General features: G+C 40.8%; 2 protein-coding genes across 6 annotated transcripts in view; both read right to left on the minus strand.

Moving 5' to 3' along the window:
• cd4-2.2 (CD4-2 molecule, tandem duplicate 2) overlaps positions 1-2422 on the minus strand; it is a 9453-nt gene extending 7031 nt beyond the window's left edge. For 3 of the 4 annotated variants that reach the window (XM_026999136.2, XM_026999137.2, XM_026999135.2), the window contains exons 1-4: positions 2339-2422; positions 1877-1941; positions 642-803; positions 371-523 (exon numbers count right to left, since the gene is read on the minus strand). In XM_026999136.2, coding sequence (XP_026854937.2) covers positions 371-523; positions 642-803; positions 1877-1941; positions 2339-2373 — 415 coding nt within the window. In that variant the 5' untranslated portion in view covers positions 2374-2422. Of the gene's footprint in view, positions 1-370; positions 524-641; positions 804-1514; positions 1637-1876; positions 1942-2338 lie in introns of all 4 variants that reach the window. The other variant, XM_035530958.1, reaches the window with a different exon arrangement.
• A 966-nt stretch (positions 2423-3388) lies between these two features.
• usp5 (ubiquitin specific peptidase 5 (isopeptidase T)) lies at positions 3389-14019 on the minus strand. Of its 2 annotated transcripts, none has more exons than XM_026999114.2 (20): positions 13746-14019; positions 12911-13039; positions 12513-12579; positions 11450-11577; positions 10483-10628; positions 10057-10241; positions 9424-9518; positions 9069-9262; positions 8331-8402; positions 7840-7930; positions 7550-7675; positions 7312-7465; positions 6590-6764; positions 6347-6435; positions 6008-6136; positions 4998-5141; positions 4758-4900; positions 4413-4563; positions 4224-4308; positions 3389-4096 (listed from the first exon to the last, which is right to left on the minus strand). In XM_026999114.2, the coding sequence occupies exons 1-20, from the start codon at positions 14013-14015 to the stop codon at positions 4003-4005; spliced, it is 2667 nt and encodes an 888-aa protein (XP_026854915.2). In that variant the 5' UTR covers positions 14016-14019; the 3' UTR covers positions 3389-4002. The 2 variants fall into 2 exon arrangements, with proteins under 2 accessions (XP_026854915.2, XP_026854914.2); XM_026999113.2 differs by having other exon boundaries at positions 5951-6136.
• Between the last annotated feature and the right edge of the window lie 228 nt (positions 14020-14247).

A 14247-nucleotide genomic window follows, 5' to 3' on the forward strand; every position in this document is an offset into this window, starting at 1 on the left:
ACAACTTTTCGAGTTTTTTGATGTTAGTGTAGCCTACCTTTGGTGAAGCTTTAGAACCACATTAGGACCACCCATTTTATACCGAAAGGGGGTAAATGCTGGCTAAGTAAATAGATAATTTCCTGGACCTTGGAATGCATATTCATAGGACACACTTTGCATGTGTACATTGAGTGCCTAGAAGAGCAGGTTTAACCTAAATACTGATTTGATTTCCCTGTGGTTATAGGGGGCATCTTTACCATACTCAATGCAGTTATTTGGTAAAACATATTCTGTATGTTTCAAACTGTAACACTTCTCTCAAACTGCTCCCATCACTTCCTTCTATTTCATTTTTTAATCCTATCAAATGTCTTTTTGCTCTCACCTGACACAACATGCAGTTTATGTTGCCATGTGTTTTTTGTCCCTATTTTGTTTTGTCCAGTACAGCTGTAGAGACCAGAATCCTTAGTGCCCAGTAAATTAATCACCAGCTTGGTTCCAGTTATCTTTGCTTTCCCAGCAACACTAGATGCCCCTTAAAAATTGAGAACATTCAGATCACACAACTACCTGCACCTTAAAAACTTAAACAAAAAAGTTAGCACAATGTTCAAGTTCCAAAGGCATCAGGACTTAACGATCATGTTAGATACCTTTCATCATTCTCCCACTTTTTCCATTAATACGTAAAATGAGTTCGTCACTGTGCTTCCACTCCAAATCACTGTTCTGGGCTGCATCACCACAGTTCATGACCACATCCTGTCCACTTTTCCTGTAGAACATTTCAGCTCCTCCTTTGGGTACACAAAGAGCTAAGAGCGAAATAGACAAGTCGGCATCTAGGCCACATCCATGCGTGCGGAAAAACAGCTTTGAAATGAATTGCATTGCGGGCTTTTTTCCCCTTCCTTTAAAAAAAAATGGTTTTAAACTTTAAATTTAAAATATGACAAAACGATGCGTGGTGGGCTTCAATACAAATAAGATTTAAAATACATAATTAAGGCTTTTCGTAATTTCAAGATGCAAAACAAAGCCGAAAAGACATTATGGCTGGCTTAAGCTATTAATAGACATGAGGGCTAAGGTTACCTAGCCACACTTTACGGGCTCCTGATATTATCCAGATACATTAGTTTTTAACTAGTCTGTATGTACTAGCTAGCTACCAGCCAAAGTGGGCTACTTGATATTAATGTTTGCAGAGACTAAATGGCGTATCCTTACCCACCAGTCCCCTTTATTAATGCATTGTTGAAATGTGGAGAACACTGAAATCAGGGTTTGACACTGGCATGTAAGCCCCTCTGGATACCGTTGATTCATACAGAACAAGGGGGATACTGATAATTGTGGAGCTAATAATATACAGTATAGCCCAAAGGTAGGCTATATAGACTTGACCGTTTGATCACAATGTTAGCTGTCGTTAGCTATCGAGATAACAAATATTGACTCCCTGGTGATTCGTTCAGTTGAAGTGAAATTAAGTGACAAAGGGCACTCTGCGGGCGTATATTTACCATACTGACTTTGGGGTTGAAAGGGACACTGAGGAAGTCCAGCCAGATTTAGTTTTTCTATATGTCAGGGCCTTTCTTCGGGCGGATCGTTCTGAACTAGGCTGTATTGACGCTTGTAAAAGCTGTTTCAAGACACGATATCCTGCAATTCATATGTGCCACTATTTTAAATATATATACTTTTAATGTATTTAACAGGTCGCTAAAAACATGAAAAACGTTTGGATTATTATTATTATAATAAACAACGATAATAACAACGACAATAATAATCCTATTATGTATAGTGGTCTATATGTAATCACATTACTTTGATGAAGTGATTGAAGAGATGTATCCACAAACAGGCTTTTTTCACTCACCCAAAATAATGCATAGATAGATTTCTGAAGTAGACATTTTTTGCCATTCAGGTTTTTTCCAACACCTGAGATCATAAAAATTATATTGACTAATATTGTATTCATTATCGTCATATATGATGTGAAATTTTGCAGCTCTGAGAATAGTTGTCAATCACAATAGCTAACTGGCTACAGCAAAATAAATCCGTGATTTTTCACAATTTATTTTTAATGTTTAAGCATTTTTTACTTCCTCTTGCTACTTCCTACACTACAATTTATACTACCTTCTAATGCAGTATCTATAATGCACAGTAGCAACTTAAAGAATTTCCAGTGTCATTTACAACTTTATAATAAATTGATCAAATCTTCAATTACCAATTTTCAAATCCTGAGAGATAGATAGATAGATAGATAGATAGATAGATAGATAGATAGATAGATAGATAGATAGATAGATAGATAGATAGTACTTACATAAGAGTGCAGTTCAAGATTTTGTGCGCACACATCCTTCAGTATGGAAATATAGCGCGTGATCTTTCATAACGCAGGTGCGGTCTTTTGCAAAGATGAAGAGGATGAAATGGAGCACAAGGTCGAGAAAACGGAAGACAGCAAAATGACACGCAAATCTGCAACGTAGTGAGCTGTTGGACAATAACGCTTCTTTTAAAAATACAGTTAGCGACGGATATTTTCCTAAATAACGCCGTGGACATTTATTTGTTTTAAAAGACTTGCATGGCACCAGATAAAGTAATTCAAATGTTACTTATCCAAGACCACAGACATGTCCAAGGCATCGTTCTCACCAAGTTGAACCCTCAGCGATTTTATGTATTCATTTGGTTAGCTTTGCCACCAAGTATTCGAATGCCACGTTCATTTGAACAGACAATACCATGAGTCCCTTGCGACCGCAAGCTTAGTAATCAAGATATTTTACTAACTGAATGTCAGACCACTTTGTGTGTTCAAAGATAATAATACCATAAGTAAAATTTTTGATTTGTTTTTTTAAGAGATAACTGCAGAAGCAGACAATCTAGAGTGCTAGATTTTTTTAATGACTTACAGCTTCAGAACTGAGGTGCAAACTTCTTTCCAAGGTTACCTGCTCCCCTCAAATGCATTCATCCTCTTTTAACAGCATTTGGACCGAGTTGTGCCATATCTCCATGGACAGCATTATCTTGAGCTACATCGAAACCTCCCACACATCACGACCATTCAACATTCCTTTGAATTTTAGATCAGATCAGCTCAATTCCATCTTGATAAATCACTACATTTAATACAACCCATTGTACTTCCTGCTCAAAGTCCTTTCACTGACGTATGCCTCACATTTCAAAGAGTTTGTTAAAAGCATATACAACATGTTTAGAGCTAAAGTTTATACACAGAAGCAAAAAGTAGATGTTTATTTAAAAAATTAAAAATAAAGAAAACATGAGTAAGAATATGGCATGTTTATGAACACACTATACATGTTTCCATTTAATGAAACCAATGGACTTGAGGTTAAAGAGATGCATTTTTTTATTTTTAAGCAGAAAGAACAAAATTAATTTCCCCCAAAAAGGAGAAAAACCCCTCTGCTATGACCCTTGCAATACCTGACAAGAATAGCCAGGCTTGTGACACTTTGTTTTCATCTCGCTCTCCTTCCAATATACAATGTTTGTTTATTTTTATGACATAGTAATATGGATCGTCAAACATTTGCAGAAACCTAGTTTTGGAACACATGGAGGAGCCAGAAATTAGAGCGTTGCTCTAGAAGCGATGCCCTCACAGTAAGCGCCACAAAACCAGGGGGAGGAGAGAAAGGCTCACGTGAGAGCCGGACCACCCACAAGCAGTTCAGTGGGGCTGTCCGCCATCGCTGGAGTACAGCAGATCCCACTCCCCCAACATAAGTCATTCTGCAATTCTCTCCTCTGACTGGCAGTGGGCATTATGCAAGGAAGAGGTTCCAAGACTCCTTAAACAAAATAAAAAACAAACATAAACCTTAAAAAAAAACAAAAAAAAAAAAAACAACTCATGTGTCAGTTGAAAAGCTTGAGTATGCCCCCTCCCACGCACCCCTCAGCAGCTAAGACAGGTGTGTGTACTTGTGTGTGAGATGTTTTCTATTCTGCCACTCTTCTGTAGAAGTACAGGTATCCCAAGTCCTTGGGTGGTTTTTCAGAGGCACATACTTTCTGATCATTAAAGATTACCCACCTATGAAGAGAAACAGAAAAAAAATACATAAACCATCATATTATACTGCCCGAAAATAAACTTTGATCAATGCTCATGACCACAATGATGAATGATGAACTGAAGGAGATAAAGGGCCTTGACTCACTGTTGGTCCTTTTTGATGTGGCAGACATAGTGACCGCACATTGTGCTCGTGCCCATGTGACTGATGAAAGCAAACAGCTCATACTCTGCAGGACAGAGAACCAGAGGGTCAGTGGCAAGGCCAAGGACAAAGGCTCCTTTTTCAACTCCGTCTGCTAATGCTCACACACAATACGAATGACACACTCACTGCCTGGTCCGTCTCTGACACGTGGGCCAGGCGGAGGGTCTCGGCTTCCTTCGCTGCCTGCCTCTGAGCGCCCCCCTTCGGACACCTCCATAGATTCCAGGTCGTCCAGGTGAGAGAAGATCCAGTCCACTGCCCGCTCCAGAACATTACTCTGCACAGGAAGAAGTTCATTTCAAATGAAGAGAGGAATAGAGTGCACACAGTTTGGGCCAGAAGATGGAGCCAAGTGTTACAGAACAACCTAAGGCGGAAAAATGGATCAGGTCCTTCAACGATAGAGGTTCTGACTGCTAATACTTTGAACAGCAAGTCAATGTGTTATAATAGTTTTGAGCAGTTGCCCACCGTAGCTCTGAGAGCACGTGTAGCTTGATCTCGGCTGAATCCCATGGATACTATGGTTGCCAGATGCTCCTCAGGCACACTCTCTGTAGGTGTGGATCCAGGGGCTGAGCTAGAGCCGGGCAGCACCAGGGGGGCGGAGAAGTCTGTGGCCAATCGCAAGCACATCAGCAAAATCTGATAAGGTCACCCAACGCAGGGGTGAGGCTACATCAGCCACCACTCTATAGGGCGCGTGATTACCTGCATCGTCCATATGTCCCATCACCCAGTTCATGGCAGCATCTATGCCAGTGTTACCCGTGAAGTACACTGCCTTCCTGCAGGCCTCCAGGGGAAAGCCCATCTCACACAACTGAGACACAGTGGAGTCATCCAGCACCGGTGCTGAGAGACAGATGGAAAGATGTCTCTTAGAGCATCATTCATAGTCATGATTATACACACACACACATTTTTATATATATATATATATATATATATATATATATATATATATATTTATTTATATATATATATATATATATATTTTTTAACTCAAACTCCAGGCTTATTATTCAGCTATAAATATTATGTTACATTATTCACAAACAATTATGATGCGATATAGGTAACTACACTACATCTGATATGAAAAAATATGTAGTTAGTATGTAGTGATGAATGCAAGTCTGCAGAGAAACAGAAAGTGTTGTGATAGGTTTGTCAACACAGTGAAGCTTCCTGGCTGACGTATGTACCATCCAAAGGCTGTAGAATGAACTAGAGCCAGAGACACAACACAGGTGCCCCCCAGTGTCCAGTACAGACACTGACAGAAGTCGGCGCAACTGCCTGTCAAGCCTTGACTAAATAGGACTTGGTGGGTCATCAATGACATTGCAATTAGGCCAAGACTATGTGTAATTGATGCCCAGGAAACCAGTCACATATTGATTACAGAAAGAAATGAGTGACTTTGCAAGCTAACGTGCAACTTTTGAATAGACATCAATTTTGTCAGAACTAGACAATGTGATTCACTGGTGAGAATATCAGAAGAAAATGATTTTGTTCCATTCAGTCTGCATTAATTCAACCATTAACATGGAAATTGGGAAGCATACAACAAGTAACAGAGTAAAGAATACAAAGCAAAAAGTGATGGACAGGTGGATGGCTGGATAAGGAAGGCAGAGAAAGACACATAGACTGACACAGCAGTGGGGAGTAGAGAGAGTCGTCTTCCTCGGTGCCGTGGGAACCCAGGATACCTTTGACCTCCACGTCAGGGGTCATGAGAGGGGGTGGGGCCACCTCTGGTAGAAGCTCCTCCCCTGGCTGCTGTCCAGTCCCCCGGAGTGCACTCAGATCCAGTGTATCGGGAACATCAATGCTGACGTCTAATTGATAATTACAGTTAGTAATCAACAACTAGTAAAAACACTGACTCCTGAATATACTTTCGTGTTTCCTTTGGACATTTACAAAGGCTGAAAAATATTCACTGCATTCAAATCAGTAAAAAGTTATTTTAAATTCATAATGTCAGCATTATTTTGAAATACAAGATGCAAAATTTAAAATGCAGAGCAGAATTAATAAATGTTTACCTAGTTTTTTAGGGACCCAGTCAAGACCAAAAGTAAATTTCTTAATTTGGATTACAAGATAGTCAGGGAACGAAGCAAAGCGTGTGGTCCTGAGACAAAGAGAAAAATTCAAGAAGAGTGTAGGTTACTGTTCTTTATCCACCCGATATGTGAACATCAGGCCAGCAAAATCTCTCACGGTCTCCAGATATCTTAGCTTCAGGTAATCATAAAGTCAGCTTGGAGGTGTAAAGGCTGGTTTACTTGGTGGCAGTAGTCTTGCCCTGCACTGCAGAGCTCCAGAAGTCTGTGAGGGTCTCTGGTTCACTGAGAGCATCCAAGCAGGCGGAGAATGGGATCTGAGCTCGGGGAGCAGCAGGGGGAGGGGTTCCAGTTGACTCCGCCTCCTCACGCAGACGCTCTGCCTCCTGCAACTCCTCTGATGGAGAAAGAACAGAGGGGAAAGGATGAGTTCGCAGGGACAAACTTAAGAATTAGGCACCAGTAAAGTGCCAACATGTCATCTGTGAGATTCCCAGAAGGTATTCTTTAATATAGTGCGTCTGAGATACTGAAGTTTATACTGGAAAAAAGCCAAGTGGGGCAAAAGTAGAGAATGTCATCTCTTTTAGAAAGTCTACATCAAGCCATCGAGTCTAAGGACTGCATTTTTCACTGCATTCAATTTGTCCATCCTCAACTGCACCATTCCTGAAATACTGCTTTGTACATATTGTATAGTAATAATCTAAATAGGTTAACAGAAGGCAGCTACTTCAAATACTGAAGAAACATGATAAATAACAAACCACAACCATAATCTGAGCATCATGTAGTTTTGCCTCAAATGTGTCTTTAAACTTAACTGCACAATTAGATGATAAAAATAACACCCCGAACCTTCGAAACACATGTACATTTCTTAAGCACATAAGCACTTTCTTTAAACTATCCTTTGCAGACTATAGCTCCCAGGAGCCTGTTACCTGCGTTAGTTGCCTGGTCCATGAGAACAGGTAGCTGAACTATGTAGTCCACGCGTTGGGTATATTTGGCCTTCTGAGATTGCTGGCACACGATTCTTTCCTCCACCAGGAACCGGAATGCTTCAGAAGGGTTGGGACCAGACCGGCAATTACGCTATAGGAGGGCGCGAGAGAGAGCAAGTAAATTAGCAAGCACCTAAGAAAGGGGGAAAATATTTATTATAAAGGATTCCATTACCTCCACCATGTTGATAAAGTGAAGAAGGAACTCTTGGGCATCTTGTTGCCGATTGGTGGAAAATTCAGGATGGCCCCGGCCAACAAGGGCTTTGAACATGCGTGGTGCTATGCCAACCTGGTCCCCCTGCAAGTAAACCATTAGAAACAATTAATCAACAGGAAACATGGCGAAACAAGGGTTCTTGTCATAACGCAGTAGCAACACATCTCTGCAAATTAAATTCCTTATAGTTAAAAGAATTTTGTTAAAAACACTGCAGGATGTGCAAACAAACAGTCACGTCCTACCCTGGGTTCAGAGGGTGCACTGAGGTCATCTGCTGGGTCAGGTGCAGGCTTTGAGTATTCTCCCGAGAGTAATCCATGACCCAGCTTGGCTCTGTCAAAGAAAAAGCAGGAAAGAGAAACACTCAGAGAAAAGGGTTTCCCCCCTCCACCCACACATTTAAAAAATAATAATTAGCCTCATTGCCTTTAGAGCATAAGTCCTAACAAGCAATTAGCACATTCAGTAGTTTTTAAACACAGTCCAAGCAGACAAATATTTTGCCTTCTGTTCACTTTCCTGGCATCTTAGCTAGTGCTGTTTAAACTGTCAGTGCTATCCACCGCCCTCTGCTGGGGAATAAAAGTGTAACCGTAATCTCTCAAATCAATCAGTTTGTTTTCTTTTATAGTTAAACATGTTATTCCACACTGGAATATAGAAAGGCTACAGCAGCTGGGTAATTATGATCCCACACATGCAGATACATAGAGTCCAAATAGATGATACTCACACTTGCGTTTTGAAGTCCTGGGTAGGATCACTGGGAGCTTCATCAAGAATCTTGTCAATATTGGAAACATATCTATTCAGATAAACAGGACAGAAATATTCAGAAGCCCAGTCTACCTTGAAGACTCCAAATTTTGCTTTACATATAACATCCAAAGGCATATATACTTTGCAACAAACAGGCAAATTGAAAACATTTCATTAGCCATAACGCCACATGGCAGATTGGGTTTAAAATTCTCACATACAACCCTATGACAGACATTCGTTTAGTGAATTCTGCCTTGCCCCATTCTGGTATGAATGAAATTTAAACCATGAGATAATCAGTTTGGCTTGACTTCTCCACCATTTGCTGTCTGGGTGTGTTTGGGAGCAGGCCAGCTGCCAGTGTGGATGTCCCATAAAAATCCCAATGACATCGGCCAAACACAGTACACAAAAATACAACGGATCAGATCTCGGCCAGAGGGGATTAAAGGAAAAAGGTGCATGCTTGGGATTGCTTTATATGCTGGATTGAGTTATATGCGGCTGTAACAGTGAAATTCACACTCAGACTCACGTGCACAGACAAACACACCTCCACCTCACAGTCGCATGCATGCGCATACACACACCCACACCCCACATACGTGTGTTACCACACCCCACAAGCGTGCATCCACAAACACAGCCCCCCATACAAACATATACACGCACCCTACAAGGGCGTACACACGCAGAGATAGACACTGACCTTTCCTGGAAGTCCGGGACGGTGAAGAGCACTTGCATGACTGAGTTGAGGTAGCAGCTGTTACCCAGGTTCTTCATGCCTGTAAGGCCCGGGCCCCACAGGGGCCTCAGAGTGGTGCCCGACTCCTGGATTACTTCCCACTCACCCACGCGCTGGTTCACCGCTATCTCCAACTCTGTCATGGTGCGCTCAGTCTGCCATGGACAAAGCACCACAAAGAAATCAGCAAGAGCAATGAAACCAAATTTCTCTACAAACTGTGCTCAAAACAAGTCATCGGTTCAGTGTCACAGGATATGCCCTCCACTAACGACAGAACCGCAAAACAGAATATTTGGCCCTGGAGTGCTCTCACCTTCTCCATGGTCATCATGTCAATGCCAAAGTGGGAGAGATGCTCTGCCAGCTTTGAGTCCAATACCATGTCATCTTCGTCATATGAATAGACATCTGGAAGACATTTTTTTAAAATCACCCTTAAATTCCCACCAAAATATAATGCAGGATAAATTCTGTTATGGCACATTTATGGGAAAGGCATTTGGCCTTTCATAAAGGTTTCAAAAATTACTCAGTTCAGTATTGATTTAAAGCTAAATATTAAACATACCATTTCTAATTTGAATGGCACATTCTTTGATTCAAATGTGCTTACAAACGATGCCACAAGATGTCAACAAGATTATGAATTCAGTGCAAAATACAAAGCTTGAACTGTCTAGGTGTTAATGTGCTTATTTTGAAATTTTACCATATTTAACAACTACCCTTAGACATTAACGCACAGTCTGTGCTACAATACACCCATCCACAATTCAAACAGCTAATCTTTACAAATAAAAAAAATGGTTCAATGATGTAGAGCTACTCATAAGATATTCACTAGATGGAATACAGTTATGACAAACCTAAGCAGAAGAGTACAATTAAAAGTAACTTAAGAAGCATTCACTCACTCAGATTTCAGACGCGCTACAGTGGTTCTTACCAGCTCCGTCAGGGGTAATGGTGCCTAGTTTGACGGCCAGTGGATAGCCAGTCTGCTGGAAGTGCTGAAGGGCATGGTTATTGCCCCCAGAGCCATCAAAATAGCGTCGCCCACATAGGACCTTGCCATCAGTCAAATTCATCCACAGGTTCTCCTGCAGTTCGCAGACCTCACACTTCCACCCACTGACCAGAGGGCAGGGAGTAGGAAGAGAACAGGAGGGGAAGAGTAACACACAGTCAGAGCAGTTATACCGTCCCAAACTAATGAATGGATAGACATTTTGGCATAAGCAGCTGAAATTGGTTTCTGAGTATGTGTGAGTATGCATTTTCTTTTAAAGGTTTAAAATGTTTTAGATGTCTAAAATGTTTAAGTTGCCAGACTTGTGCTTAAAAATAAACATGGTTGAGTGTGATTGTGTACCTGGGGGGGATTTTGACTCCGTTGTCAAGCTGTTTGAGGTCAGGTGCATGTTTGGACTCCTGTCTCACTTCTCCGTCCCACTGCTGCACCTGTAGTGTCTGTGACACTGAGTCTGCAGCCAACAGCCCTGTCATTGAGAGCGACACCTGTGTACATATGCAAACACACAAACACCCACACAATGTATGGCACTGTTACAAGTGCTTATCTGCGCAGAGTACTACTCCTACTACTATTTCAAATTTTCTAAATCCATTTAAAGAATCACTTTATATTATGTTGATACATATCATAATTACTGCCTATATTTAAGTAAAACTACAATGTAATTAAGTTAGAATTAATATTCTGAATTAAGAGCTATTAACATTATACGTATAATCATAAACCCCAGTATTATGTAGTCTTTTACTACACATTTCTAAAGGTATAACACTGTAAGCAAAGTCAGACGCTTGCGGATAAAGGGCAGGAGTTTTATTGCAATCCGTATCCGTGAGAGTTAAACTAGCCAGGGTCAGAACCAGAGAGATGCAGTCACGGGTAATCACAATCATAGAGAAAAACAGTCAGAGTAAACAAAAACATAGAGCAAAACACAGGCAGACAAATCCAACAAGGGGTTTGGCAAAAATCGAAATTGAGAGTAATGGGAAAACTAGGTAAAAAAGGAGAGATCAAAAACAGGAACAGACTACTTTGCATGCACAGCTAAACTGGAGGCAATACTTCGCAACAACAAACAGTCTTAGAATGGCTTATGTACATGAAACACAGGTGAACTCGATATGCAGGTGATGAGGATCTGGTGAACTGTTGATGATTGGATGAGTCGCTCTCCTGGAGACTAACTGCATGATGGGTATTGTAAATTATTTAGGTGTCGGGCAGCATGACAAAAGGGACATACGCGACACATAAAATACATCTGTAAGATACAAGTAACATCTGTAAGGTACAATCTTACTCGTTCTCTCACGACATCAGGCATAGTGGCCAGGTCCTCTGATGTCACTTCCTGTCTGTCTGGGAAAAGGACAACCTTGACTTCTTCCTCATATTGCTCCTGCTCAACATCAAATCCACCCTCGATCCCTGAGTGTCAACAGAATCCAGGAAGTAAACATACTGCTGTTTCAAAAATATTTCATCAATTTTACACCATTCAAAATACTGAAAACTGCATTAAAATGGTGTCTGATTTTTCACAAAGTTTAAGGTAAAAGCATAAGCAACTTAATTCATTATGTTTTATCAGCTTGCCACCCAGTGTTAACCAGAGGTATCAAAGTTCCCCTTCTAAGCCTTGGTTCCTCTCAAAGGTTCTTCATCTTGCTCTCAATGAGTTTTTTCTTGTCACTATTGCTGTGACTATCATTAGGGTCCAGGTCCCAAATTCTATGTACATGTGATTTCTGTAAAGATACTTTTTTCAACGCATCACAAAGCACTATACAAATAAATCTGAATTATCGAGACTGCAAAGATAGAACAAACACTCCAATAGTTAACTCAGCAAGTAAGACTACCTAATTTTAAAATCTCATCTTTTTTGCTAGGCTTACTCAGATTGTGTCATCTGACAGTAATTTACAGATTAAATTACATTTCGGCCAAACCATGTATGCAATTCCCTCACAATAGCTGCATGTGTTTACTTTCCCTCTTAAAAGACAGTACACTAGAGAAAGTAAACACGCAAAGTATACAAATGCTATAGGTTGCAAGCAATACAACATGGCTACGACCACAATTCAAACCTTGCAACAGATGTCAGACTGCTAATTTACAGAGAAATTAATATTGTGCCCATTTCTTCAGCTCTTTTGTTTGATAATCCAATTGTACCTAATGGCATGTAGACTTCTATCTCCAATTAACAGAAAATAGAAAATCAGAAGCAGTTATTTTACTATCATGCAAATTACACTGTCAAGATAATCGCTAATTGTAAAACACTTCAAGATACTACATAACGATTTATTATTATTTAAAAGACAATTATGTAACACACACAGACTTGGTCTTACCTATGGCCAATCGAGTGGGCTTCTTCTTGGGTGGATCACCAGACCCAGAACTGTTGTCATCCTCTTTCTGAAACAGTTATGTTGTCATATATGTGTATTCACATCAACAGTATTTCAAAAAGACAAAAAGAGAACATCAACCTTTATGTAAATACAGATGTAATCTCTAAAACAGGATTAATCATTGAATGGCATATGTTCATGAGTCCTCTCAAAACAGTAAAAAATGTGAATTAGGTATATACTGAATATTTCCATGTATGACAGTTTTTGATCCTTAGTAAAGACTGGCACCACAAGAGTAAACTTCACTGGCACCACATAGGTGGTTAGGCCTGAAGAGAGGGTGCCACCTTACTGATCATAGTTGGGGGTTGTGCATAGTACAGAAATGTTACCTGAGACTTGCGTGTTCGGGTAATGTGCAAGTAGGCTCTCTGACCGGTTCGGGCGTGATGCCGCTCCACAAACTGACTTCCAAAACCAAGGAAACTGTTCATGCACACATACAAGCCACCCTCGCTCTCCTGAAACATCATACACAACCAGACGGAATAACATTCCGTGATTATTAGCCTCGCTTATAAAAGCGCGTCCTACAGGATATATGCATAAAACTAAGTAGCCAGCATGCATTAGCTGTAAAGCTAATTAATGTTAGCAACACTTTGCTCAGTCTGGCTCTAACAGAACATTACTCAGCGAACTAGCTGGCTACAAATTTAGCTTCTAGCTAGTTTAGTGTCGACGGTAATGCAGTAATGTTAGCTGATTAGCTAGTTAGCCAGCCAAGTTGCTTAGAGTATTGGGCTGGATATAATTATTCTTAAAGCAGCATTTTCCGACACAGATTCTTGTAGAGTAATATGCAATAAGATAGGTAGATAGTGCGGTTACATTCCTAACAAGTAGCGTTATGCATTCAAGCGAGGCAACTTGGGTTAATTTGGGAGAAATTGTCTCAAACTTCTGAATGATGCTAGCTAAGGTTAGCTGCCAAGATGGCTAACTTGCGAATCGGAGCATAATTACCAAAATGCAAAGACATGTCGAATACGGCTTTAACCAACCTCACCTGAATAAACAACCTTTTAAACACAGCTAACCTAGCTAGCTATAACCTGAACGTGCAGCTAAGAACTGTTATCTCGTGAACGTCGTTACCTAGCTACCATAGCCTAGCCTAGCCTAGCCTAGCTAGGATAGCAAGGTGTGAGGTGCCACAGAACTCACCGGGGAGGCAAATGACAAGGCGCATTCGTCTTTATGGACACGATCCCCGGGCCTTGGAACCCTAACTGTGGACAAAACAGACATCAAAATCTCGCTAACCTCTGCCATTTCTTCGCCAGTGGATAGATCTTTCTTACACACACGCGTCCGTCTTGCTTTTACTCCCTGACCACAATCCCCCAGCCCAAAATGCAGTCCGCTGTCAGTTTCGCTCGGCCCCTTTCTCTCTGCTTCCTTCAATGAACCGTTTTCAGTTTGCTCCGAGAACATTGGTCCAATACTCCAGCCGCCGCAAGGCCACGGAGGCGCTAGAGAGTCGCAAGATCAGAGAATCTCGATCGTAAAATATCACATATACGCGCATCGGGTTATCGTGGATACCTGGTATGACGGGCAATAAAACGTAATTATCGTAATATTTCAGACTGCGCATAATTTTACAGCGAGTATGATGTTTGGATCCATCATTATAATAACACGACACAAGAAATACAACTTTTAA

This window comes from Electrophorus electricus, chromosome 10, assembly GCF_013358815.1.
Source record: "Electrophorus electricus isolate fEleEle1 chromosome 10, fEleEle1.pri, whole genome shotgun sequence".
NCBI lineage: Eukaryota > Metazoa > Chordata > Actinopteri > Gymnotiformes > Gymnotidae > Electrophorus > Electrophorus electricus.